This window comes from Rana temporaria, chromosome 4 (genome assembly GCF_905171775.1).
Source record: "Rana temporaria chromosome 4, aRanTem1.1, whole genome shotgun sequence".
Taxonomy (NCBI): domain Eukaryota; kingdom Metazoa; phylum Chordata; class Amphibia; order Anura; family Ranidae; genus Rana; species Rana temporaria.
Window position 1 is genome coordinate 282,852,031 of NC_053492.1, and position 26,386 is coordinate 282,878,416.

A 26,386-nucleotide genomic window follows, 5' to 3' on the forward strand; every position below is an offset into this window, starting at 1 on the left:
CCCCTCTATCTTCTCCTGATGCTCGCGGGGTGGGGGGTGCATTCCACGGGAGGGGGGCCATCTTCATGGTAACGGCTCCATCTTGCATCACGGAGGCTGCCAGCCTGCTTCTCCCCACACCAGCCGTCATGCAGCATCAGTGGGGGGCCCCTCCATCCACCCTCCTGCTCCACTGGACATGCACGGTGAAGGGGGGGGGCTGTTTGTCCTCCCACTACTACGGACACTCACGGTGGCGTCCGCGTGGTGTATGGCTCCATGGAGGCCGCCACCTGTTCGAGCTCTCGCCAGACCATCCACCACGTTGCTGGACATTCCTCACGCCGGGGGAGGGGGGGCCAGTCACCCACCCCCGCTGCCTGGGCTCAATCTGGCAGCATTGAGGAGGCCGCCCGCTTCTCCTGGTGCTCGCGCCGGGGGAAGGGGGGGGGCGCACACACAGTCAGTCCGGTTGGTGGATTACTCATGAATCCGATGGATCGTGCTGTCAGTGGAGCAGCCATAGGGGGTGGCCTGCCGTTCACAGCTTGGGGGGGGGGGGGGAATGCTGCTCCATTCATCCACTTTCTCCTTCCCATGCTGTCTGTCACCATGTCGGTCTTGCAGGGGATACAACTATAAGCACTGTTTGGAAGGCACATGTTGCTTGATGTGCCCTGGCATAGCTATGAGCCGGGGGCCAAGCCGGCGGGGTCTGGCGTGTTAGTCAGGCTTCCTTGGGGGTCACAGTTCAAGGGGAGGGGGGTGTAGTCCAGCAGGGGGGGGGGGGTCATCACATGATTCTTGCCTCACATTGTTCATGTCATGGCGGTGGTTGGTAGCATGTTTTGTCATAGCGATTCGGTCTACAGCGTGTTTCTGTCATAGCGTGTACTATCACAACGTTTCTGTCGTAGCAGTTTCTGTCACCAGCGTGTTCTGTCATAGCAGTTTCTGTCACCAGCGTGTTCTGTCATAGCAGTTTCTGTCACCAGCGTGTTCTATCGTTGCAGTTTCTGTCACTAGTGTTCTGTCGTAGCAGTTTCTGTCACTAGCGTGTTCTGTCATAGCAGTTTCTGTCACCAGCGTGTTCTGTCATAGCAGTTTCTGTCACTAGCGTGTTCTGTCATAGCAGTTTCTGTCACCAGCGTGTTCTGTCGTAGCAGTTTCTGTCATAGCAGTTCTGTCAGCAGCATGTTTCCTGTCATAGCGTGTACTGTTATAGCGGTTCTGTCAGAAGTATGTTTCGGTCGTAGCGGTTCTGTCAGCAGTATGTTCTGTCTTAGCGGTTCTGTCAGCAGCATGTTTCCCGTCATAGCGTGTACTGTTATAGCGGTTCTGTCAGCAGTATGTTTCTGTCTTAGCGGTAATGTCAGCAGTAGGTTTCTGTCTTAGCAGTTCTGTCAGCAGCATGTTTTCTGTCATAGCTTGTACTGTCTTAGCGGTTCTGTCAGAAGTATGTTTCTGTCTTAGCGGTTCTGTCAGCAGTATGTTTTCTGTCTTAGCGGTTCTGTCAGCAGTATGTTTCTGTCATAGCGGTTCTGTCAGTAGTATGTTTCTGTCATAGCAGTTCTGTCAGCAGCGTGTTTTTTGTCGTATCGGGCTGTCTGTATCATGTTTCCTGTCGTAGTGTGTTCTGTCAGCGTCATGTTTCTGTCATGGCATGTTCTGTCGTAGCACGATTTGCTATCGCTGCTCTGTCATTAGTATTTCTGTCACAGCAGCTCAGGTCATGGCGTGTTTCTGTCATGGCGTCAGTGTCACGCAGATTCAGCCCTTACCGGTAGCCGGTTCATCTTCGTCCATTTTCATGTCTTATCATATTTCGTAGGTTTGCTTCCTGGTCCAGCTGGCTAGGGCTCACGTCTCGGGATCTGTCACGTCTACAGGTCCTTTCGTGCTGAGGTTATCATTTTAGAGATGATGGTTGACCCCAATCTTCTCGCCTGTCACGTCACGTCACGTCTTACCATGCATTACGTTTCATTTCACCTGCAGGACTACCCACCACGGTCTGTGGGTACACGGGTCCTCAGTGTTCGGTTGCGCAGCAGGTCACTTGTGCTCACCAGTTATTCACCGGGGGGTCGTCAGGTTCATTCACATGCTAGGGTCCCTCCAGGCAACTGCATGTCGTCATGCTTGGGTAGGCAGAGAGGGGCTTGTGTTTCTTTTTGGGGTTCTACTCCAGCGTGGTTCGGTCACATAGCTTGTCGGTGCTATGCAGTCATGGCACACGAACAGCCTTGTAGCTTCATGTGTTTTTCTTTGTCTTGTCATACCATTCTTCCGGGTATAGTTAGCCAGGGTGCGCATCTCAGGATCTGTCACGTCTACAGATCCATACGGGCTGAGGTTTCGTTTTTAAATGATTGTTGACCACAATCCTCTCGCCTGTATACCATACGTCATACGTGCACGTTCATTCTTACGCCTATACATCTACCCACCACGGGCTGTGGGTACATCGGCCCTGAGTGTTTCGTTTTTAATTACCTGTCTCTGCGCGGCAGGTTACTCGGGCTCACTTACTGCTTACACTTATCACATAGACTTGGGTGGGATCTGTCAGGTTCATGCACGCGCTGAGGTCTGGTCATTTCTGCTCACGTCTTTGGCCCAGGCAGGTACAGAAAGGGGGGGGTGTCTCATGTTTTGTTGTCTGTTGTCTTTTCTTCCTGTTTTCCTAGGGTTGGGCGTGCCGCACGTTCGGGGATGACACATTTTGGTACATCCTGGCTGCTCCACGTGGGGGTTCAGAGCATGGTAGTACTCCGTCACTCGGGTTGGTCCGTACTTGACTTAGCAGAGCGGTAAGTCAACAAGGGGTTTCCTTTTCCGGCCACAGCAGGGTAGGCGGTACGTTTCAGGTTGTGTCCAATTCCATCCCAGTTACTTCACATACCAGCATGGAGCGTGTTCTGGCCTTTCCTGCAAGGATAATTTTATCAGGGTTCTCGTTCATGAAGTCGTCACTTCTTCTCTGCTCATGGTAGGGGTCTGGGCTGTTCTCTTGTTCATAGGTTGCCGGATCGTCGGGGCAGGTCTGTCAGTCCATGTTTCCTTGTCCAATTCCCAGCCTGTTCCTAGGTGGGGGGTCACAGTCACTTGGGTAGTTTGTGTCATGCCATGTCTGGTTCTGTCTGTGTATCGTTGCATATCGCTACTGCGTGTTGGCCTCATCCGTCAACATCAGCTACTCCTCTTTCGGGTAGCCGGCTCTCATACCCCTTCCCTCCTATCAGTTTGTCCTTTTTGGCATCTCTCCCTCTCACGTCCCCTTACCAGGTATAGATAGTTAGGCCAGGGGTTGTGGGTGTTTGACAGGGCTACTGGTCTTGCGTCCTATTGGATGATGTTTGCATTTCACAGGGCTCCTCAGGTCGGCCCTTGTTCCATTCCCCCACGTATCTTCTCGCCATCAGCATTCGTGCCCATGTCTGTGCTTTCAGGAGGGAGGCTTAGTCTATCAGTCATGGGACGGTCGTTTGGTTTCCGGGCAGTTGTGTAGTGCCAACGGATGGGGGGGTTCCTTCTAATCATCGGTTCTTAGTACGCTGGTTTCTGCTGTAGTCACGGATGCTAGTCGTTCTTTGAGACTGTCCGGGCGTGCTTCCCTACCGCACAGATGGTTCATGCCCTTCCACTTTTCATCACACCTACTTCCGGGTCTTTTTGCCCACTTATAGGCGTACTGTCGGCAAGGCCAATGGCACACCTCAGGCCTGGGTAGTTAGGATGTCGTATTCCTCGGTGAAGACTCTGACTACAAGTGTTAAGGCTAGCCGCAGGTTAGCCTGTGTTTGTAGGAGGAGTCAGAGGGCTATTTATCCCTCCTCCCCTCTAATCTCCGGCGTCGGTGGGATTTCTGGGTACCCACCCACCCGTTCCCCCTTTTTTCAATTTTGTCTTTTTTCATCATTATTTCTTCACTTCACTATCACTTCGGGGTATGCCCACTTATAGGCGTACTGTCGGCAAGGCCAATGGCACACCTCAGGCCTGGGTAGTTAGGATGTCGTATTCCTCGGTGAAGACTCTGACTACAATTAAAAGTGTACCTAAAAGCGTATGTGTACCACTTCCAAACACATTTGTGGGCAGGGGTTAGTATCCCTTTTATGAAATCTCCATCCCTGGGTGTATAATGTGGGTAGGGCTGTCTTTTTTCCCTGATATAAGCAGGGGCCAGGTGAGATAGTTGATAGTGTTGAGCAGAATATGCCATATTCGATTTCGCGATATATCTCGAATATATATTCGAATATTCGAGATATATTCGCTAAATTCGAATATTCGTGATATTTTATCGAAAAGAAATGATTGCGATTTTTCGCTATTGCGAATGCGAAAATAATTGCGATTTTTTGATAACTGCGGTAGGAGCACTCTGATTGGCTCAGAATATTCGTGATATTTTATCGAAATATCGCAACATGCAAATGCGATATTTATTGCGCAATTTCGAGAAATGCTGGAGGAGCGCTCTGATTGGCTCAGAATATTCGTGATATTTTATCGAAATATCGCAACATGCGAATGCGATATTTATTGCGCAATTTCGAGAAATGCTGTAGGAGCACTCTGATTGGCTCAGAATATTCTTGATATTTTACAATACAAAATAATTGCGAATATTCGGCAAATGCAGAAGGAGCACTCTGATTGGCTCAGAATATTCTTGATATTTTACAATACAAAATAATTGCGAATATTCGGCAAATGCGGAAGGAGCACTCTGATTGGCTCAGAATATTCTTGATATTTTACAATAGAAAATAAAAAGTGTTTTGCATTGGTGGTGATTCTTTACTCTATCCATCTGTCACAGCCGTTTGTCAATCAAACACCTTAAAGATTGAACACGTTCATGCTGCATGCTTTGGACTTTTTTTCACTTCACATATCAAAGACATTTTTATGAAAGATTATTTTTCTATTATTGGGACTATATTTCTTTATATATTTGTTTCACTGTGTATTTCACAAGTTATTTGCGCTTGCTTATTTTATAATTTGCCCACATGTCTTGTCACTAGACATATTTTTTATTCTTGTAGAGCGACTCCATTTTCTGTCTTGTATTAATTTATGTTGTATAACATTTTTGAGTTGCTGCTGTATTCTCCCCTTTTTTAAGGTATGCGCAATTTTTTCCTTCTTACAAAAAATAATAATATCAAACATACAAATATTCATAACATACACATACACAAAGCCCCCCCCCCTTTTGCATCAGAGACAATCAGAGTTCTCCTACCACAGTTATCGAAAATTCGCAAACATTTTCGCATTCGCAATAGCGAAAAATCGCAATTTTTTTTTTTTCAATTTGGCAACATAAAAGGATCGCCTCAGCTTAGCTACTCGGCCCAGGGTCTCTAATCATACCAGCAATGCTTTTAGACGTCGATAGGATGTGATCTGTTTTAAAAATCAAATTGAAAAAATGCGAATATTCGGAATTGCGAATATTCACCGCGAAATTCGAAATATAGCGCGATTTCTCGAATATGCTATATTCGAGTCGAATATTCGCAATGCGAATATTCGTGAGCAACACTAATAGTTGAGAGGTTTTTGGGAAGTGATAACCTTCTGTGAACTACCATGGGAAGTCACAGACAGTCTATGCCAGAAGGTAGAGTCAAAGAGGTAGTGGAGAAAACACAGTAGCTGTATAGTGCGACTTTCAGTGGAACTATGTGAACAGGGTGCAAATATGTTCAGGTTTCCCTGGAAAAGAGCCTCCAAGGATGGAGTTAAGCTCTGCACGTCGGTACCCGAAAGTGGATACAGGTCTGTAGGCGGTGCCACAGAAAGGGTTCACCCTTTGTCCCTATGGCATGAGGGAGACATTGCTGCCCATTTGTCCAAGGTTAAACAGGCTGATGGCAGTCATCTCTTCATTGGTATCACACCTTCTTATTTGGGGTCCTTCTGAATCATGAGAAGCCTCAAACATGATGTTGCTTTGGGATGAAGGTGCGGTCGGGAGGAAGCCCTGTATGGTGAGGGAGGCACGGCAGATCAGTTTGAGCTGGGACCCTGGGTTCTCCTGCATCCTGTGCTGGCCAGGTATCTGGAGAGTTGGAGCAAGAGGGGATCCTTCCTGGACCTATGGGAGGCGTTCCAGAAGCGGAATGTTTCCCTACAGTTGGTTCAGTGTCTGATGTAGCCTGGGAAGTGGCAGAGACAGGGCTGGACCTTGGACATGAAAAAGCAGCTAGTGATGCACTTGGAGCACTTTGGGGTGCATTTGGTATAGCATAAAATAATTACTTTAAACTTTCTAGCATTTCCTGATTGCTATAAATCAACTTTGAAATAATAGATGCAACAATATACTGCTTCATCCTTCTATAATATATGCAACCATACACAACATTGGAGGACCTTCTGAACTCTTTGGGCCAGATTCAGAGAGACTTACGCCGACGTATCAGTAGATACGCCGTCGTAAGTCCGAATGTGCGCCGTCGTATCTATGCGCTCATTCTTAAAATGAGATACGCCTGAATTTTGCCAAGATATGACCGACGTAAGTCTCCTACACGTCGTATCTTGGGTGCATATTTACGCTGGCCGCAAGGGGCGCTTCCGTTGATTTACGTGTTGAATATGTAAATGCGCTAAATACGCTGATTCACGAATGTACTTGCGCCCGTCGCTGTAATCTACATCATTTATGTAAGGCGTTTTTCCGGCGTAAAGTTAAACCACCAAAAAGCTGGTCTAAGTTGTTTAGGGTATGGACGTCGGAAGTTCCGTCTGATTTTACGTTGTTTACGTAAGTCGTATGTGAATGGGGCTGGGCGTAAGTGAGGTTCACGTCGTACGCATTGAGACGTCATATCATAGGGAGTATTTGCGACGTGATTCTGAGCATGCGCGCGCATGCACGGTTCGTTCGGCCATGCATTCACATGGGTCACGATTCATTTCAATACAACGCGCCCACTACCAGCCTACTTTGAATTACGCGGGCTTATGCTGGCCCATTTACGCTACGCCGCCGTAACTTAGGGAGCAAGTGCTTTGTGAATAATGTACTTGCCTCTCTGTTACGTCGGCGTAGCGCATATGAGATGCGCTACTCCCGCTTAAACATACGCCGCTCTACGTGAATCTGGCTGTTTATGTATTTTATTATGTAGGAAAATCTAATGATAATAACTATGCAGATATTCAGTATCATTTATGAATGACACCTTTCTATAATTGAAAAATAGCACAGATGCTGACAGGAATCGGAGGACCAATTAGGAAAGAGTTAAGCCATGCATATACACTATATTACCAAACGTATTGGCATTCTAGTCTTCGTCCGTAGGGTTCAATATTGAGTTGGCCCACCCTTTCAAGCTATAAGGCCTCGTACACACGATCGGTTAAACAGAGGACAATGGTCTGATGGACCGTTTTCATCGGTCAAAACCGATCATGTGTAGGCCCCATAGGTTATTTAACCATCGGTTAAAAAAAAGCCAACTTGCTTTAAATTTTAACCGATGGATTCCCCCGTTAGTAGGCACAACCATCGGTTAAAAATTCATGCATGTTTAGAACCAAGTCGATGCATGCTTGGAAGCATTGAACTTCATTTTTTTCAGCACGTCGTGTTTTACGTCACTGCGTTCTGACACGATCGGTTATTTAACCGATGGTGTGTGGGCACGACGGACCATCAGTCAGCTTCATCGGTTAACCGATGACAACGGTCCTTCAGACCGTTCTCATCGGATGGACTGATCGTGTGTACGAGGCTTAACAGCTTCAACTCTTCTGGGAAGGCTGTCCACAAGGTTTAGAAGTGTGTCTATGGGAATGTTTGACCATTCTTCCAGAAGCGCATTTGTGAGTTAAGGCATTCATGTGGATGAGAAGGCCTGGCTAGAATTCTCCGCTCTAATTGATCCCAAAGGTGTTCTATCAGGGTGTTGTGCAGGCCAGTCAAGTTCCTCTACCACAAACTTGCTCATACTGTACATGTCTTTATGGATCTTGCTTTGTGCACTGGTCCAAATAATTTGTTGGAGGGGGTATTTATGGGGGTTGTTTTCAGGAGTTGGGCTTGGTCCCTTTTCAGTGAAGGAAACTTCAGCATACCAAGACATTTTGGACAATTTCTTGCTCCCAACTTTGGACAGGTGGAGCACATGTCTGGGGAAGAAAGTGACTGCTAGCAGAGTGGAGAATGGGTTACCTGTTGTTATTCTTTTTTGACAGAGGAAGTAGGGTTTCATCACTTGAAATATTGGGCTACAAGAGAAGCATCTTCTGTCTATTCTTCCATGTTTGGTTGAAGAGTTGGATATCATAGCTCAGGGTCGTTCCAACTGTGTGCATTTGCATTGCATTTGCTGTCCTTTGCTTTAGCTGAGTTTAGGAGGAGTACTGATGTTCATTATTCAGAACACATGAAATTGCAAAGGGGGGTTTTAGAAATATTTTACTGAAGGTGAACTAACACTTTAAAGCAATATCATGCTAGAAAACATTATAAGAAACAAATGACAATAAAATGTTTGATTTAAAAACTGTCATATGTAAACAAACCCAACATGTTGTCAATTTGTCAGTTGTAATGGAAAACATGAGAAGAGTGTATGTGTATGTATGTATGTATGTATGTATGTATATATATATATATATATATATATATATATATATATATATATATAAAAACATTTTTTTTTTTTTTTTTAATGTCTGGCAAATAAGTATTTTAGTTATTGCTGAATTTCTCTTGAAGAGGTTCATATTTGTTTTAAACTTCATATCATTAAATGTGGTGTATTTTTTTTTTTTAACTGTGCCTGTTTTGCACGTCATATTTCTATTCAACACACATGCCTGACTATACCTGTTTATGTTCAACAGAGCTTGTTTTTGGTTTAGGTTTAGTAAAAAAAATGGTGTGATGAGACCTAAAAAAAAAAGGAAACTTTTTTTTGTTAACATGTCATTTTTAATTATACACTGACACAGATCGGTTCATTGTAGGTACAAGAAGACACAAGAGACCCTGAGCCAAGCTGGAATAAAAGCATCTACTGCAATAACTAATGTTGGAAGTGCAATTGGCAAGAAGCTGGGAGACATGAGGTAATTTCATTTTGCATTTTTTATTAATGTATTACTATTGTAGCTATCTTTGAGGATAGCTTTGTTGAATAAACCTACATTTTTCATTTTAAAGCTGAAGTAAACGATCAAAAAAGGAAAAAAAAATTCTACAATGTTTAAGTTTGCACAGCATATTTATACATTATGGCACAATAACCTGCAAAGCAATCTCCTTCAGTGCTGTGAAACCTGTACTGCCTTCAAGCTTCCACCTTCATCTGGTATTCTTCTGGAATTAGAGGGCCAGATCCACGTAGATCGGCGTAATTCTAAGCGGGCGTATCTTAGTTGCGCTACTCCGCCGCAACTTAGAGAGGCAAGTGCTGTATTCACAAAGCACTTGCGTCTAAAGTTACGGCAGCGTAGCGTAAATGTGCCGGCGTAAGCGCGCCTAAATCAAATGAGGAACAGGGGGGTGTGTTTTATGTTAACTAAGCATGACCCGACGTAAATTACGCTTTTTTCGAACGGTGCATGCTCAGTTTCACATCGAATTTTCAAATTAAATTACGCCCGCTCAATGCCTAGACGACGTGAACGTAACTTACGCAAAGCCCTATTCGCAAACGTTTTACGCAAACAACGGAAAATTCGACGCTGTCCCAACGTCCATACTTAACATTGCGTACGCCTAATGAGGCAGGGGTAACGTTACGCCGAAAAAAGCCTTACGTAAACAATGTAAAAAATGCGCCGGGCGGACGTACGTTCTGAGAATCGGCGTATCTAGCTAATTTGCATACTCTACGTGGAAATCAACGGAAGTGCCACCTAGCGGCCAGCGTAAATATGCACCTAAGATCCGACGGCGTACTAAGACGTACGTCTGTCGGATCTAGGCCACATTCAGGCGTATCTTGTTTTGTGAATACAAAACAAAGATACGCCGGCGCATCCTAGAAGTTAGGCGGCGTATCAATAGATACGCCAACGTAACTTCTTTGTGGATCTGGCCCAGAGTCTCTGTGTCACGTACCTGGATCATGAGCCTGACGTGTAGAGGAGAGCCTCTCTGGCAGCACCGGCTTGTGGGACCCTGAGGTTGAGACCGTAGCCACAGAAGCATGGTGACGCAGGAGTGCCTAGAAACAGTCCAGTATTTGGTATGGCTGGATGTTCGTGGCTGGTGCAACAGGCAGATTGGCAGGGCTGGGTAGACCAGAGCTGTGGCAGGCTGGATCCCAGATTGATCATGCTGGGGTGACATAACTCCTGCACAGGGAAAACACATGGCAAGACTGTACACTGAGCACTGTATGTGGGGCTCACTGTACACTTCGTGAAAAAAAAGCAGAGTCTCATTTATCATAACAAGCCTACCTGTCAGGTTTTTTTTTTAAAGTGGTCGTTTATTTTTGATATAACAGAAGAGTGTACAAAAAGCACAAAATTAAGACTATATGGTTACTTGAGCTCAGTCTCAGACCACATTCAGGTATGTGCTAAAGCTTATTTATAAAATATGAAGAGGGGAATCTTCTATTTAATTCTTGGACTCAACAAGCAGGCTCATAGGAATCTGTGGTGTACCGCCTAAATATTTCCTCCACAGCTCATTCGCATCAGTTTTGGTCATGAACAAAAGATTTAAATTGACCACACACACACATTAGGGGTCTGCAAGTCTGAAATGTCTACACTGATATTTTTTAGCTGCATAGTTTTTCCCTCTTGCTCTGCAGTTCCATTTTTTGGCAACCTAATGCAATAAAGTGAGCGAGAATTGCGACCACCAATTCAAAACTGTTGTCGCCACTGAAACGTGTCTTTTTATGTTAAGTATATATTCTGGAATCTGCCTACCAGAAGGGTGGTAATTTTTTTCACAAGAAAGGGGAAGCAGTAGTATAATTTTTTTACTGTCTCCTATGGTTTTGTACTTGTCATGTGCCCATAGTATAAATCACTGTTGTCAAGGAGGATATAGAGCAATGATAACCAAATAAAAGATCCAGGAGCCTCATGGTGTTTCAACTCTAAATATTTTCAGCCTATGTTGTGTAATGCAAATTTGTCTGCCTGTAGTAATGGATTCCTTTGCCTTAAAGTGAATGTAAAGGTTTTTTTTTTCTTAAAATAATATAGATGTTATACTTGCCTGCTCTGTGCAATGGTTTTGCACAGAGCAGCCTTAAAGCTCCTCTTCTGGGGTCCTCGCCAATGCTCTCTGATCCTCCCCCCTTCTGAGTATCTCATAGCAAGCTTGCTGGGCTATATGCATCTATTGACACACACAGCATGACTTGGCCCCACCACTCGCTTCCTCCTCGCAGGATTTGATTGATCGCAGGATGAGCCAATGGCTCCCACTGCTGTCTGCGAGTCCCGAGGAGAGAGAGTGAGCATTGCTGCTGCTCTTGGGCAGTGCTGGATTGAGATTGGGCTCAGGTAAGTATTTAGGGTGGCTGGAGGGAACTGACCATGCAAGTTTTTTTTACCCTAATGCAGAGAATGCATTAAAGTAAAAACTTCCTGCCTTTACAACCAATTTAATGACACCTAATACATCAGTGGTGGGCTTGTATAGTGAGTTTACACACCCTGGGGTGCCTTGATCTTTTTCACGTTTCGTTGGGTTTTCATTTTCCAATGGATTAGCCTGCACCTTTACAGGGACAGTGGTTCTCCACACATTTGATATCCCATTTTTGTAGGTTTGAAATACTAAACTATATGTTGCTTCTGTATTTCTCCAGTCATCTTCCAGGACGGCACACCTGACAGAAAACACAATGAACAGAGTTTAAAATGCCCCACCCTTCCCTCTGCCCCTCAGTTATTGATTGTGTTTCCCAACAGGATGGCAGCAAAACAGTTTATTTTTTTAATTTTAGCAGAGACTAAGGTCTGGGACCAAGGTCTTCCCCCTGGTGTTTTCTGACCTAAGAGCAGTCAGTGGGGACTGCAGAGTCAGATTATGGCATTGGCTTGAGACCAGGGGGGTTTTCCCCATAGATACATTCTCAGGGAGATAGTTGTGCAGTGCTACAAGGGTTCCCTGAGAATGCTGGTGGCATTGGAACCGGTGAGGGGGTCCATGCTTTCCAGGGACCATTTAATCCTACTCCTCCTACCTGACGGTGGCTGATGGTCAGGAGGTGCCGCGTGGATGTCCCCTTTAGCTGGGCTGTGGTTGCTGGTGGTTCCGAGCGGAACTAGAAACATAGGAATCCTCGCCGGACTGCGGTGCAGGCTTTGGCGTCCCCGGGGAGTCAGTGCGCATGTCCGGAAGCCTGGAGTGGCGCGGGTGGAATGCGTCACTTCCACGCGCCGGGCTACGCCAAAATGGCGGAGAGCAGCGTTTTTCCACATGCTGCAGTGCGGTAAACGGAGCAGGGGTCCATGGTCCTGCGTCCCACCCAGCCTACAGAACGAGTCCCTACGGCGGGACTGCCCTAAGGCAGTATGGACAGAAAGGATGGACCGGTTCCAGCAACACAAGTCGCCACAGGGGGTGAGTAACTTTTGCTGACGGGGGAAAGTGATGCTGGGGTGGCCCTCTTTACATACTCCCCCGGGGATAGCCATGGGTAACAAGGGTCTTTTTTTGTTGTCTGTTTTAGAGACCGAATGCCCTGCCCAGGAGACAACCAGCAGGTCTTGGGGTAAATCATCTAACAAATCCAAGCACTGTGGGGAGAAGCTCCCGCAGGATCATAAGCCCTTCTGCTACAAGTGTATTTACAAATTGGCAGGCAAGGAGACAGCGCAAGCCATGAAAGAGTGCAGAGCTTTACAAACTGAAATCCTTGCTACTCTCCAATCCTTTAAAACCACGGTAGCAAACAGAGAGGTAGCTCCCGTAGGTACAGAGGATTCCTCATCTTTGATAGAGACCCAAACCAGTATTACAGAGGGATCTCAGGGACCATCTCTAACCTATTCTGATGTAGAGTTAGAATCCTCAGTTCAAAGTTCTCAGGAAGAAGGGGAGAATTCGGATCAGAGTAGCCTGGGGGATACTAGACCGGGCGGCCATCTCTTCTCTGCGGAGGATATGGAAGATCTCCTCAAATCGATTTATGCCTCTGAGGACATCCAGCTACCAGCCACGCAGGTCTCAGTTCAAGACAGATTGTACAGGGGACTCGGTAAAGCCCAAACCAAATCCTTTCCTGTACACCAAGCTCTTAAGGATATTATTTTAAGAGAATGGAAGGAACCTGAGCGCAGGGTCTTAAAGACTTTAAACCTGGAAGCGTAGGTGCCCCTTCAAAGCCGAGGAAGAGGACAAATTCTTCAAAATTCTGCGTTTTGGATGCCTCATTGGCCCAAGTATCCAAACACTCGGATTTATAATTTGAAGATTCTGTCAACATTCGGGATCCGATGGATAAAAAGTCAGAAACTTTGTTGCGCAGGGCTTGGGATGCCAATGCAGCCGCTATGGGCCCTGCATTGGCCTCTGCATGCGTTGCTAGAAATGCGGACGCATGGGTTCGCAGACTAATGGACCATGTAGCGCAGGAGAGTAAATCCGAAGGTGTTAGACTCCCTGGAAGTGGTCGGAAAAGCAGCAGCCTATTTAGCTGCAGTGGAAACAGTCAGAACCACCGCCAAGTCGGCAGCTCTTCTAAATTCTGCCAGAAGGGCCCTCTGGGTAAAGACATGGGATGGAGATTTCACATCCAAGTCTCGCCTTTGCGGGATTCCTTTCGAAGGATCCCTGCTCTTTGGTTCTGATTTGGTGCAGGTACTGTCTTGTTCCACAGAGAAGGGAAAAAAGTTCCCTGCTAAGTCCAAAAAATATAAAAGGAAGACATTTTTTCGAGGCTCCCCTTTCTAAAAAAAATGTTTTCAGGGAAAGAAGGAGCCAAAGAAAAAGTGGGGATTCAGTAAAGGCAAGGAAAAAGGTGGCATCCTTTTTTCCGGAGCTACTACTTCCAACAAAGAATCCAAATGACGCCAGCATAAAAGTTGGCGGAAGGCTCTCGTGGTTTTTTCCCTCAGTGGGAAAGTATCACACCGAGTCCTTATATTTCAAGTCTGATAAAGGAAGGGTACAAGTTGGAATTCTTGTCTCCTCCTCCACCAAACTTTATCCTGACCCATCTCCCCAAAGACCCATTAAAAGCAGGGGGCCTATTGAAGAGTGTCCGGGAGCTAGCGGAACAGCAGGTCATCATTCCTGTCCCAGTAGATCAAATTGGCCAGGGGTTTTATTCCACATATTTGTGGTACCAAAACCATCCGGAAAATTCCGGCTGATTATAAATCTATGAAAATTAAACCAGTTCCTGGTTTACAAAAAGTTCAGGATGGAGAGCATCTACATGGTCAGAAGACCTCCAGGAGGGAGTCTTTATGATTACGTTGGACCTAAAGGATGCTTACCTGCATGTTACCATTTCCCCGATCCATCAGAAGTTCTTGAGGTTTGCAGTGCAGAAAAGACAGGGCGTCCGACACTGGCAGTTCAAGGCTCTCCCCTTCGGCCTAGCGGCCAGTCCAAGAATTTTTACCAAAGTTCTGGCCGAGGTGGTATCATTCCTACACCTCCAGGGCATAGCCTTGATCCCATACTTGGACGACATGCTGATTTTCAGTCTGGCCTTGGAACAGCTCCAGGCAGACCGAGACAAGGTGCTGTCCACATTAGAATTACTGGGGTGGCTGATCAGCAAAGAAAAAACCTCCCTAGATCCCGCAAAATCCAATGTGTTTCTAGGGTATCGGGTGGACTCGGTGAACCAAAGGATGTTTCTACCACAAGAGAAGATCACCAAAGTGCAAAGAGCAGTCGTTTCTCTGCTTGGTACCAGAGAGCTCTCCCTAAGGGCCATGATGAGAGTACTGGGACTCATGTCATCCTGCATCCCAGCGGTTCACTGGGCCCAATTTCATTCCCGGAAACTCCAGGGATTCCTTCTCTCCTGGGATGGGAGAAGAGAATCCCTGGACATGACAGTATCCCTTTCAGAAGAGGCAAGGAACTCCCTAGACTGGTGGATCAACGCAGACAACCTGTCAGTTGGTCAGGCCTGGACCCAACAGAATCCATTGATTCTGACTACAGATGCAAGCATCTGGGGCTGGGGAGCTCATATAGGAGATCTCTTTGCCCAGGGCCCTTGGGACCGGGAGCAGAGCAAAGCCTCCTCCAATTTCAGGGAGCTGTTAGCGGTCGGAAAAGCCCTAAACTTTTTCAAGGACCAGGTCCAAGGAAGAGAAGTACAAATCCTCTTGGACAATGCAGTAGCTGTGTCCTACCTAAATCATCAGGGGGGAACAAGGTCCAGCAGACTGACGAAACTGACCCAGGAGATCCTGGGGGACTTGGAGAAAAACATTCTCTCAGTTTCGGCAGTACATGTGAGAGGGTCCCTCAACATTCAGGCAGACTTCCTCAGCAGGCAGCCCATTCATCAGGGAGAGTGGGAGTTGAACAACAAGGTTTTCTCTCTGGTAAGCCAACACTTTGGCAGACCAGAAATAGATTTATTTGTCTGCAAAAAGAACAGGAAAGTCCACAAGTACTTCTCTCTCACCAGAGAGCAGGACGCCTATGGGATAGATGGTCTGGCACAGAAATGGGAGTTCACCCTAGCTTATGCCTTCCCTCCTCTGACACTCATCCCCAGGGTTCTACAGATGTTATCCAGGTCGAAAGGATACCTTATCCTGATCGCACCCTGGTGGCCGAAGCGAGCATGGTTCCCCACATTGAGGAGCTGGTCGATGGCTCCTCCGTTGCATCTCCCGTCCAGACGCAATCTCCTCTCCCAGGGACCCGTGTTACATCCCGATCCAGGGTTTCTTTCCCTGACGGCATAGTATTTGAGAGGGAGAGCCTCAGGCGTAGGGGATGCTCGGAAAAGGTGATTGACACACTCCTGCAGAGTAGGAAGCCAGTCACCAGAAAAATATATGCAAAAGTTTGGAAAGTCTTCTCTCGTTGGGCTCAGCCTAGAGAAGGTCCTCTCCAAACAATTCCCATGGTCCTGGATTTCCTCCAAGAGGGAGTTGACCAGGGCTTGGCAGTGGGTACACTCCGGGTTCAGGTGGCAGCCTTATCGGTATTCTTTGACCAAAGACTGGCCCTGAACCCACTGATAAAAAGATTTCCAACAGCCAAGGAAAGGGTAACCCCGGTAAAAACAATCAGGTTTCCTCCTTGGGATTTATCCCTGGTACTAGATGCTCTAACCAAGGAGCCTTTTGAGCCGGTGGCTTAAATTTCTGTTACGTTCCTTTCACTTAAGATGGCCTTTCTTCTGGCAATTACGACAGTCAGAAGGGTTAGTGACCTACGAGCTCTGACTATTAAAGAGCCTTTTTTGTTGCTTCTAGAGGATAGGGTAATCCTCGGACAGGATCCTTTATATTTGCCGAAGGTGACCTATGAATTTCACAGGTCACATGAGATTGTTCTCCCCATGTTTTGTCAGAACCCAAAAAATAACAGAGGCAAAGTTTCATTTATTAGATGTTAGAAGGTGTCTTCTAGCCTATTTAGATAGAGTGAGTGAGTTCAGGAGATCAAATCATTTAATTAATTTCTCCGGTCAAAAGAAAGGGCTTCAAGCTTCTAAGCCTACGATAGTCTGTTTAATCCACCTGGCTATCGCAGTAGCTTACAAAAAGTCAGGAAAACCGGTTCCAGCCCACATTAAAGCTCACTCAACCAGATCTCTGGCGACCTCCTGGGCAGGCACTTCGATTGATCAGATCTGCAGAGCAGCAACTTGGCCGAGCCAAAATACTTTTCTGATCCACTACAGAATGGAGCTGTTGTCCCCTCAGGACTTGGCATTCGGCAGAAAGGTCCTACAGGCGGTGATCCCACCCTAAGGTAGGCCTGAACTTCTTGCTCATCGTTTCAGGTGTGCCGTCCTGGAAGATGACTGGAGAAAAGTACCAGTTACACTTACCGGTAATGGTTTTTCTAGGAAATCTTCCAGGATGGCAGGCCTACTTCCCACCCTTAAATGTTGGTGATGTGTGTGTTCACAGAAGGTACCCTCTGGCACCGGTGTGGGTCTATACTTTGTCATAACTGAGGGGCAGAGGGAAGGGTGGGGCCTTTTAAACTCTGTTGTTGATTGTGTTTGCTGTCAGGTGGGACTGTCATCTCAGGTGTGCCATCCTGGAAGATTTCCTAGAAAAACCGTTACCGGTAAGTGTAACTGGTACTTTTTTTTTTATTTGGAACGTTTTAGGATACTGACAATGAAGTGGGTATACCACCCTAAAACCTTTACCATATTGTTACATCTTGTACTCAAGGAACATTCCTTTGAAAAATGTAGTAAATCTTTCTTTTTTATTTCTTATGCTTTTTCCGCATAGTTGTGCAGTGCAGCAGGCTTATTAGGATCATCTTTCTTTTCTTTTTAACTTTGGTCCCATTCATACGGTCCCATTCAACTGTATAACAAGTATCTACTACCCCGAAAGAGAGAGCTAGGGTAGAATGGAACCTGCTTATCACTGAACGTTTAGGCAGGACAGCTTACCCGTGGGACATAAATAAAAAAATATATAAATATAATCTACCTTACATCATACCTCCTTTATTAAAGCGGAGGTCCGGCTTAAAAAAAAATTAAGTCAGCCGCTACAAACACTGTAGCTGCTGACTTTTAATAAGGAAACTTACCTTTCCAGGGTGCCCGCGATGTCGGAAGCCGAAGCCGAGTAATCGCTCAGGTCTCAGCTGAGGGTGGACCTCCGCTTTAATGAACCATTTCGTTGTGTTCTAATTTAAGACAACAAACCTACAGTTGAAACTCCACTTCGTAACAGTATTTTAAGTTTTTAAGGAATCTTATGCATTATCTTAGTGAGTGCATATTTATCCATTATTTTTATATGTGAAAGATGGCGTTTATGTCTGCATTGATTGGATTGTTTGATAACATTGTAATGATTTTATTTCCTTTGCTGCAGATCACATTCTATTAGGTAAGATGTTACTCTTATTAATAGTAGGGACATCTTGTAACTTATATAATATGTCGAACTTAGTATCCTTAATGTTTGTATGCATCTATATTTTGGTTTCAATTACCGTATCGCAAATTCACAACCACAATTGCGCAGTTACAGTCAAATTGTTATTTTTTTTTTTTACATGGGGTTCATCTGATTCTTACACATTTTATGCCGTTCTAAAGAAAAAGTCTACCATGTATATGCATTTCTGAAACAGTTTGCATTGAACAGTATATGCACTTGTACAGGGGAGAACTGGGAGCATTTGTCTTGGGGGCAAACAAGTACCTTGTTTATGACATATACAGATTTTTGCAAGCTAAAGAAAGTTCACCACACAAAATGTACCAGGGTGCTGGAATGATTGATGGCCATTTGGTCACAAGATATTTTACAGCTTTAAAGGAAATCATTACTGAATGACTTCCCTCTGCTTGTGATCATAAGCCTGAATGGGGATTGGGAACTATTTAATGCCCATTATGTAGTTCCTGACTGTTGGTCTAACTCTAAGTGATGTATTAACCGTGAATTATCTCCACTCGGAACCAGCAGCATAGCATATCTTGTTGGGACTGGCGTAGGGGGTAGATGCTCCTGGTCCTCTCCTGTATTTGTATACATTGAAGGATTCCCATCATATAAAGAAGTAGTTGGTGTGGATACTGCAAACACAGCATAGGTAAATACCAGTGGAGCCCTGTCCATGAGGGGCGCACGGGCACCACCCCCCCTATCCATGCTTCTGGCCCCCTGATCTACATACAGGGCGCCGACCGCATGGATTCCAATGGCAGAGGCTTTAATAGGCTTAAAAAATGGTGGGCTCAGGGCGCAGAGCACTGCGCACAGAGCACAGCACCGCTGCTGAAGTCGAGGAGAAGAGTACACAGGAGCCACTGCCCACCGCGAGCTGAGGAGAAGACAGAGGAGCTGCTGCCCACCATCGAAGCCGAGGAGGAGAGGACACAGCCACTGCCCCTAACCCGCCCGCAGGAGCTGCAACCTGCCCGACATCTAGATGGGGTTAGTGAAGTGCTGGAGGGGGGTTGCGCCCAACCGAACGACCAAGCGGGAGGGGGGGATTTGCCGCCCCCCCCAAAGAAAAAAAAAAAAACACCAGACGCCACTTTTTTTTTTTTTATTACATATTTTCCTTTAGAAATTTCATTTAGCTGCTGTAAAACATCTCACACAGATGCACCACTTTACAGGCAGACTAAGGGGACCGTTAAATATCGTTAAAGGAATATTTAATTGTTATTGTTTCACTTATTAAAATCACTGCTCCTAAAAAAACGGTTTTAAAAACGTATTTTTGCATTGATATATGTCCCCTGGGGCAGTACCTGGGTCCCCAGACACGTTTTATGGCAATAACTTGCATATAAGCCTTTAAAATGAGCACTTCTGATTTTCATGTTTGTGTCCCATAGACTTTAATAGGGTTCGCATACATGTTTTGCATTATTTTACATTTTTTGCCTGTTCGCATGTTCTGGTGCAATCCAAATCAGGGGGTGTTCGGCCCAACCCTAGTCCGGACCTGTCATGTTTCCTGTACTACATGAATAATGTAGCAGAGGGGAGGGAGAGTGTGAGTTCTGCGATCTTATGATAGGGGCAGTCTGCGGGCCGTAGACCCCTGGTGTACACAATACCCCTACTCATTCACAAAAAAACAAGTGTACCCTAGAAATAACCTAGTCCACTACTCTCCGAAGGGCAGCTTGTCTTCATATCGATGCGTGTTATTGGGTATACTGTATATTGGGGGACCCCTTATTGTCAAAGAGGGCTTCAAGATTCTGATAAGTCCATGCCTGCAGACCCCCACAACCAATCTGCCAGGGTTGTGGGGAAGAGGCCCTTATGTGATTGGAAGTACGTGATTTTACAGCTACAGTTTTGATCAGCCACTGGTGAATAGGGATCTCCCGCCCTGCACAGCCAGGCACACCAAAATCTCACAGGCTCCCAAAGTCAAAAAAAAGTCCAGCACTTTGTTTTATGTTTTATTGAGGGGAAAAAACTTGGATAGGGATTAGGGAGATTATGGGATGCCCACTTGACTTCAGAACAATTCTTCAGGGACAACTTTCCTATGTACAAATATATACACTCCTCTTCCTCCAGCATTAAACTTGCATGCAGAATTCCAGCTGGCACCCTGATGGTTAATCTGACAAAAAGGCAACAGTCAGGTTTTGAAGCAAAAGCCATTTACAGACAGGGACACTGGCCCCGTTCTGTAGCAAAATACAGTGTCGGCTTACATTGCTGTGGCTACTGATCCCAGCACCACCTCTTCAGGCACTGTCAGCCCACCTGGCTGCAGCTGCTCCTCTCACTAACCCCCTGGCTACTTTGTCACAAACCTCCCCAGACTGCATACTCACCAGCCCACCCAACTGCCTTCTCCTGGACGTGCTTTCTCCCACTGTCCTCCTACCTGCTCCTGTGCATCCAGGACATGACTCCTTCATGTGTGGTAGATGATCCCGCCACCACCTGAGCTCCCAGGCCAAAGGTCACCCCCCCCCCCCCAAACTAGTGGGCATCCTCAAGGAGTTTTGACAGCCTCCTTAGCACTCCTTCGCCATCTTCCACCCACATGTCCCCTGCTGGAATAACCCAGATTATTTAAGAGGTTCCCACCCCCTGCCAGCCCACTTGTTGGGAATTGGCTTGGGTCCTTCTCAATACCCCAGGCAGCTCCTCCTAACCTCCCGCCTATTCTTCTGGAAGAATCTCCAAGGTTTCAGCAAGTAGGGGGAAGCACCAGGGGTGCTGCCTGATGAGTCATCCAGCCTCCCCGAGTCGCTCACCCTGACCCAGATTTAGCCTGGACTTGGCTGCCAACCAAGCCAAACCATTTATCTACTCTAACAACTACATGCAGTCCCCAAGTTACGAACACATTACGGACTGTAGTGAATTGTGTTTGTAAGTCGGAACACTGCTTGTAAGTGTAACTTCCACCTGTGCAGGGATGTGGAATGTTCCGGTGTCCGCCTGTGCAGGGATGTGGGATGTCCAGGGCGCTTCTGGGGCTCTTCTGGGCATGCAGTACATGAAGTACTGCAGTGTGGAATGTGGCAAGATAGCTGCTCGGAGGTATCCAGGACCAGCATGGAGCACAAGCAGCCGGTATCAAGGCCGTTTGTAATTCGGGTGTTCATTAGTTGGGGACTGCCTGTATATACACTTTCTAGTACACTAGAAGGTGCTACACTTGTATCATTTTTATTGTGTTCTAATAAAAAAGGAAATTCTAATTCCTTGTGCATGACCTGAAAAACAGCTGCAGTGGATTTAAAGTTTAAAGAGGACATTACAACTGTGGAGATTTATCTGCTGAGACACCTGAGTGCCTTAAGTGTGAAAAGTTTTTTCAAAATAAAAATGTTATACATTTGTTAAATAGCAAGTGGCTAGACTACAACTTATTTGACAAATGTATTTTTTTGTTTAGTGAATTGACTTTTAGATCAGTTTGTGGTATTTACTGTACTGTATCTAGTTTTTTTTCCCTTAAATACTGTATAAACGGATAATGAATTGTCATTTTCAATATTGCATGCAATATTTGGATCAAATGAGTCACATGGTCCAAATATAGCATATTGCTTTGTGAATTGAGCCCACGAAGTAAGGAAAAAAACCTTCCCAATGGGACACAGACAGCATAAAATTTTTTTTGCCTTACAGGGGTTTTAGCTCTACCTTACTCTATCCAAAAGGTACAAAAAAAACACAACAACATTTAGACTATAAATACACTTTAAGAGCTGACTGTTTTCCCTAGAAAAATGCAATCCAGCTATTACACATTTCCCCTGAAATCCATCAACCAAAATTGTAAGCTGGGGGCTCAATGATCCCACACACACCCTGATAATTGCCTGATTAAACTTGAATTACATTTTTAACCAATCCAGTATCAATCAGTTCTCCATGGCGGAAATAAGATGGGGTATTGTAACATGTCCGAAACCTGTCTCCAGGGGGCATTAGTAATGGATAACTTCCAGATATAAATAATGTGGTACCATGTTCACACCTGAAAGTGAGGAAAATATGACCTAGGTGGCCTTCTAACACTGGGGAACTAGGACTGTGACTATGAAAGAAACTGTATTCCTTTCAGAAAAATACAAATATTAATGGTATTATTTGTGCAAAAGTCGAGTTGAGAAAGATGACTGAAGCAGTGTAAAATGTATCTAATTGTCTTCCAATTCAAGGTCAACAATAATGCAATACAATATTTTTTTTTTATAAGCTGTATTATGAATTCTCTCAAATAAATAGAACCTTTATTGGGTTTCTTTTTCTTCTAACTATGCTTACAATGGCAGCTATTCTATCCGTCACTCTATAAGCATGCCAGCAATGAGGTAACTATACCATTATCTTGCATGATTCTCATTGCTACTTGTGCTTGTTTTGTTGTGTTCAATTCATTCCACATGTTTATAATAATCCATCATACAATTTATAAAATGATTCAGCTATCTCCTGGTAATACACATCTGTTTTCTATTCCCTCTCATTCACATTCTATAATGACTGACATTAAAATGAATCTTTGAACCACCTAAAATGTTAAAGTGGATTTAAACCTGATTCATAAAATTTGAGCTGGGCACATCTAGCTGCAGTGTTTTTTCTCATCTCCCTTCAAATCCCTAAGCCCTGTGGCTTTCTCCTGGTCCATTATTCTGTTATCAGCATAACATCTGACAACTGCGATAAAACCAGGCTGAATTTTGTGTCGGGGTGGGTGCTATAAATAGATTAGCAGAGAGATGGTCTATTCACAGCACAGCTCTGCAAGTCTCTGCCTATGTGGAGGGGGAGGGGTGGGGGGGTGTTTGCCTGTCCTCCATTTAACTGTCTCACAGTGTATGACAAGAATCCACACCCACAGGTTAATAAGAAAGTGAACATTCCAACAGGTGTGCACATTCTAAGCAGTATATAAAGCTGAAGACAGCAGATATACATGTAAAAGTTATATAGGGAGATTTGTTTAATCCCTGTGTATCATCTGAGGCTGATCACTTCACTGGGTATATGGAGGGTTTACATCCACTTTATGTAAAAAAATAAAATAAAAAAGGCATATAGTCATAGGTGTGTGCACCCCAAAGCTCAAACACATGTGTGTGCGTGCATAATGTATACACACACACACACACTCTCTTATAAATAAATGTAAAAAAAAAAACATTTTAAAATGTATTAAAACATGGATGTGTTAGTAGGGCAGAATTTGGTGTCAGTATTTTTTTAAATTTGTATTTATTTTTTTCTTATTTAAATTTAGGAGCTCCATTTGGGGGCTTTGGTGAACTATCTGCAGGGGGGATCTGCACTGCAGAGTGATTAGGGTGTGCCCAGGCACACCTGGCACACCCCCTGCGCAAGCCTATGCATATGAGTTTGTGTGTGTGTGTGTGTGTATATATATTTTTTTTTAGCTTAGCAAAACGTTACACTCTAAATATGAGTTTAGTTTTGACTAAAGTGGAGCAGGATCTGCAATGTTGTATGCCTGATGAGAAGCAGTCTTTTCTCTTACTATCCCAGTGGCCACACAGGAAGTAAAGGTAGTTTAGGTAGGGGGCAAAGACAACCATAAAAACAGACAGAAGTTATAACCCGATGTCTTCATAAACGTGTAATATAATTTGTAAAGCCCCCTGAAACTCACAGCTCTCAGTTATGCAAATTTTGTTCTGCTCCTGTGGTGGAGACCTTAGGCTTCCTGCATCAGATAACCCATAATTATGCTGGATAAACTTTACTAACCAATAAGAACACCATGGACTTTAAAGTCCAATTGAAGTTAGAAAAATATTTAGTTGAATAGACCTTGTACTAATAACCTCAACTTCTTAGGGCTCTTTCACACGGGGCGGATCAGTGATTGCTCAGCGGGGATCGCTCCAGTGATCCCTGCTGAGCCGGCAGATGACAGGGCGGTCCCCGCACACTGTGCAGGGACCGCCCTGTCTTTTCTCCGCTCTCCTCTATGGGGAATCGGATGAACACGGACAGTCTGTCCGTGTTTACCAGATCCGCAGACGGATGGAAAAAATAGGGTTTTCCTCCGTCTGCAGAATCGGAGGATTGCGGAGATCGGGTGTCAGCGGATGTTCATCTGCTGACACCCGCAATCTCATAGGGACCAATGTATGTCCCTTTTTCATCCGTACACGGATGGATGAAAAAGCGGACATACGTTCCGCCCATGTGTAAGAGCCCTTATAGTCTTAACTTCAATTTCCTGTTATAGTAATTGCCAAAATATTACTGTGCAGTGCAATAGGTGCCATAGCATGACCTAATAATTAGAGACCTAGTCAGACACCCCCCTCTATTCCACCACAATACACTTGTGTTGAGGGGTGCAGCTCTTATTCTCTATGCCAGCACAGAGCACTGGGTGTGGAGGGCAGAGAGTGAAAGAAAAAAGCTATTTTAAGTCGGCTTTATGTGAATATCATATTGGTGTAACATGACTATAAAAAGAAAAACGAATATAAGATTTTTATTGAGTATTAAGCTTTAGATAATAGGGACTGTGTTGACTTTAGCCATACATACCGGTAAGTATCTGTGCTAGTTTGTTTAGAACCCGCTGACATACAGACACACATTGAAAACAACTGAACTAGAAAGGAAGATGTGACTCAATAACCAACGTATTCAAATCAATTGCTACCTAACCTTGGTTTGCTGATATATAAGACAAAAATACATGCTAATGGCACCATTCACCTCCACATCATTAGGCAACATAATTGTGCTCTTTCTGTGGCACTGCATTTAAATTTAGAAATGAAAGACAAGCTTTGCTGATCAATTGCCGTACCTGTGTAGGGTGCATTTTCTTCAATTGTTGTTGCCAACACAAAGCCGACAAAACATTCCCTCTAAACAGTAATGTTTCCTGAGTAAATGGAAAACATCTGAGGGGTTGCTGAAGGGCCTGGGCTAGTTAAGACCTATGTTGAGTGGCTTTGGGTTTGCATCAGTTTGAGATGCTTCTGAGGTGTGTTTGACCTGCATTTGTCTTCCTTCTGACTTGATTTTACCTGCATCAAACAGGTTTGCAATCCTGTAGACTGTATGAGAATGTAAAACCAACAAAAGACTTAAATGCGTTTTAGTCACTTGATCCACTTCCCCTCTGCATCGTTCATAAATTCAACACACCGTTAACCTCATGAAGGCTCTTTCCCTGCCCTGATAGCATGTCAGTTCAATATCGAACACATATCAGACTGTGTTAGCAATCAAACTCATCTGACTATTGCTGTTGTGCAAAAATCAACGTTATTGATACACCATCCTGAAAAAAATACATCTGATTTAGAATCTTTCATAAAAATACAATCACTTCAATGTGTTTGCTTAAAAAATATGTTAAGATGACAATGTTCTACAATCATGTTTTATGCTTATTTATTACCATCTTAAAGTGAACTGATCCTGTTCACCGAAGTGTATAAATTAATATTTACTTTTTTGAATGGAAGAAATAGTACAATAGGTGCCCCAAAAGCTCTCAGCCTGACTTAGAAGAAAGTGTCTGATGTCAATGAAGTAATATTTTTCTACATACTCTCATCCAATGTCCGCACACTTGGCCCAACAGTACTCCTATCTAAATTTGATCATCCAAAAAAGGTTTTCGCAGCATCAATGACATCATGGTCACTGTTGAAACCAACACCAGGCAGTTCCTTTTCAGTTTTGGGAATAGCTAGTAGTCTGATGCTGTGAAATCTGATGAGTATGGTGGAAGAGTAACCAGGGAAATGCCACAGGAATGGATGTCAGCTATCTCCACAGCAGATCAGTGTGGCTGAAAATTGTCTTGATGGAACACTCCCTTCCATAGCAAAACACATCTTTTCACCTTGATGGCATCACGCAAACAATGAATCGTGATTGCATAGTAGTCCCCCTTGATAGTTTGTGCTTTCTGAAGGTAATCAATGAGCAGCCGACCCTTGGCATACCAGAAGACTGTCATCATAATTTTTCCCAATGATGGAACACTCTGAGCCTTTATCAGCGTGGAAGAAAAACATCTCCTGTGTGTTTCTGCTCTTTCGACTGAGATTTGCTCTTAGGTTAGAAGTTTCATCTACAGTCACAAACCTGGTACAAACTTTCTCTGGACCCCTCCTGAACAGCTGCAGATTGTCCTTGGATGTCCATGAGTCAGGCATCAGCAATCGTGGCACCCATCAGGCAAAAATCTTGTGCATATCAAGATTTTGGGTCAAGATGCACTGAACTGTGGTTTTTGATACGCCTGTTACCT

General features: G+C 44.8%; 1 protein-coding gene across 9 annotated transcripts in view; it reads left to right on the top strand.

Annotated features, from left to right (window-relative positions):
- The window catches only part of TPD52L1 (TPD52 like 1), a 121,952-nt gene that overhangs the window by 74,532 nt on the left and 21,034 nt on the right, over positions 1-26,386 (top strand). For 2 of the 9 annotated variants that reach the window (XM_040350354.1, XM_040350356.1), the window contains exons 4-6: positions 8,971-9,087; positions 17,998-18,012; positions 22,404-22,442. In XM_040350354.1, coding sequence (XP_040206288.1) covers positions 8,971-9,087; positions 17,998-18,012; positions 22,404-22,442 — 171 coding nt within the window. The remainder of the gene's footprint in view (positions 1-8,970; positions 9,088-17,997; positions 18,013-22,403; positions 22,443-26,386) is intronic. The other 7 variants (XM_040350355.1, XM_040350358.1, XM_040350359.1 and 4 more) reach the window with 4 other exon arrangements.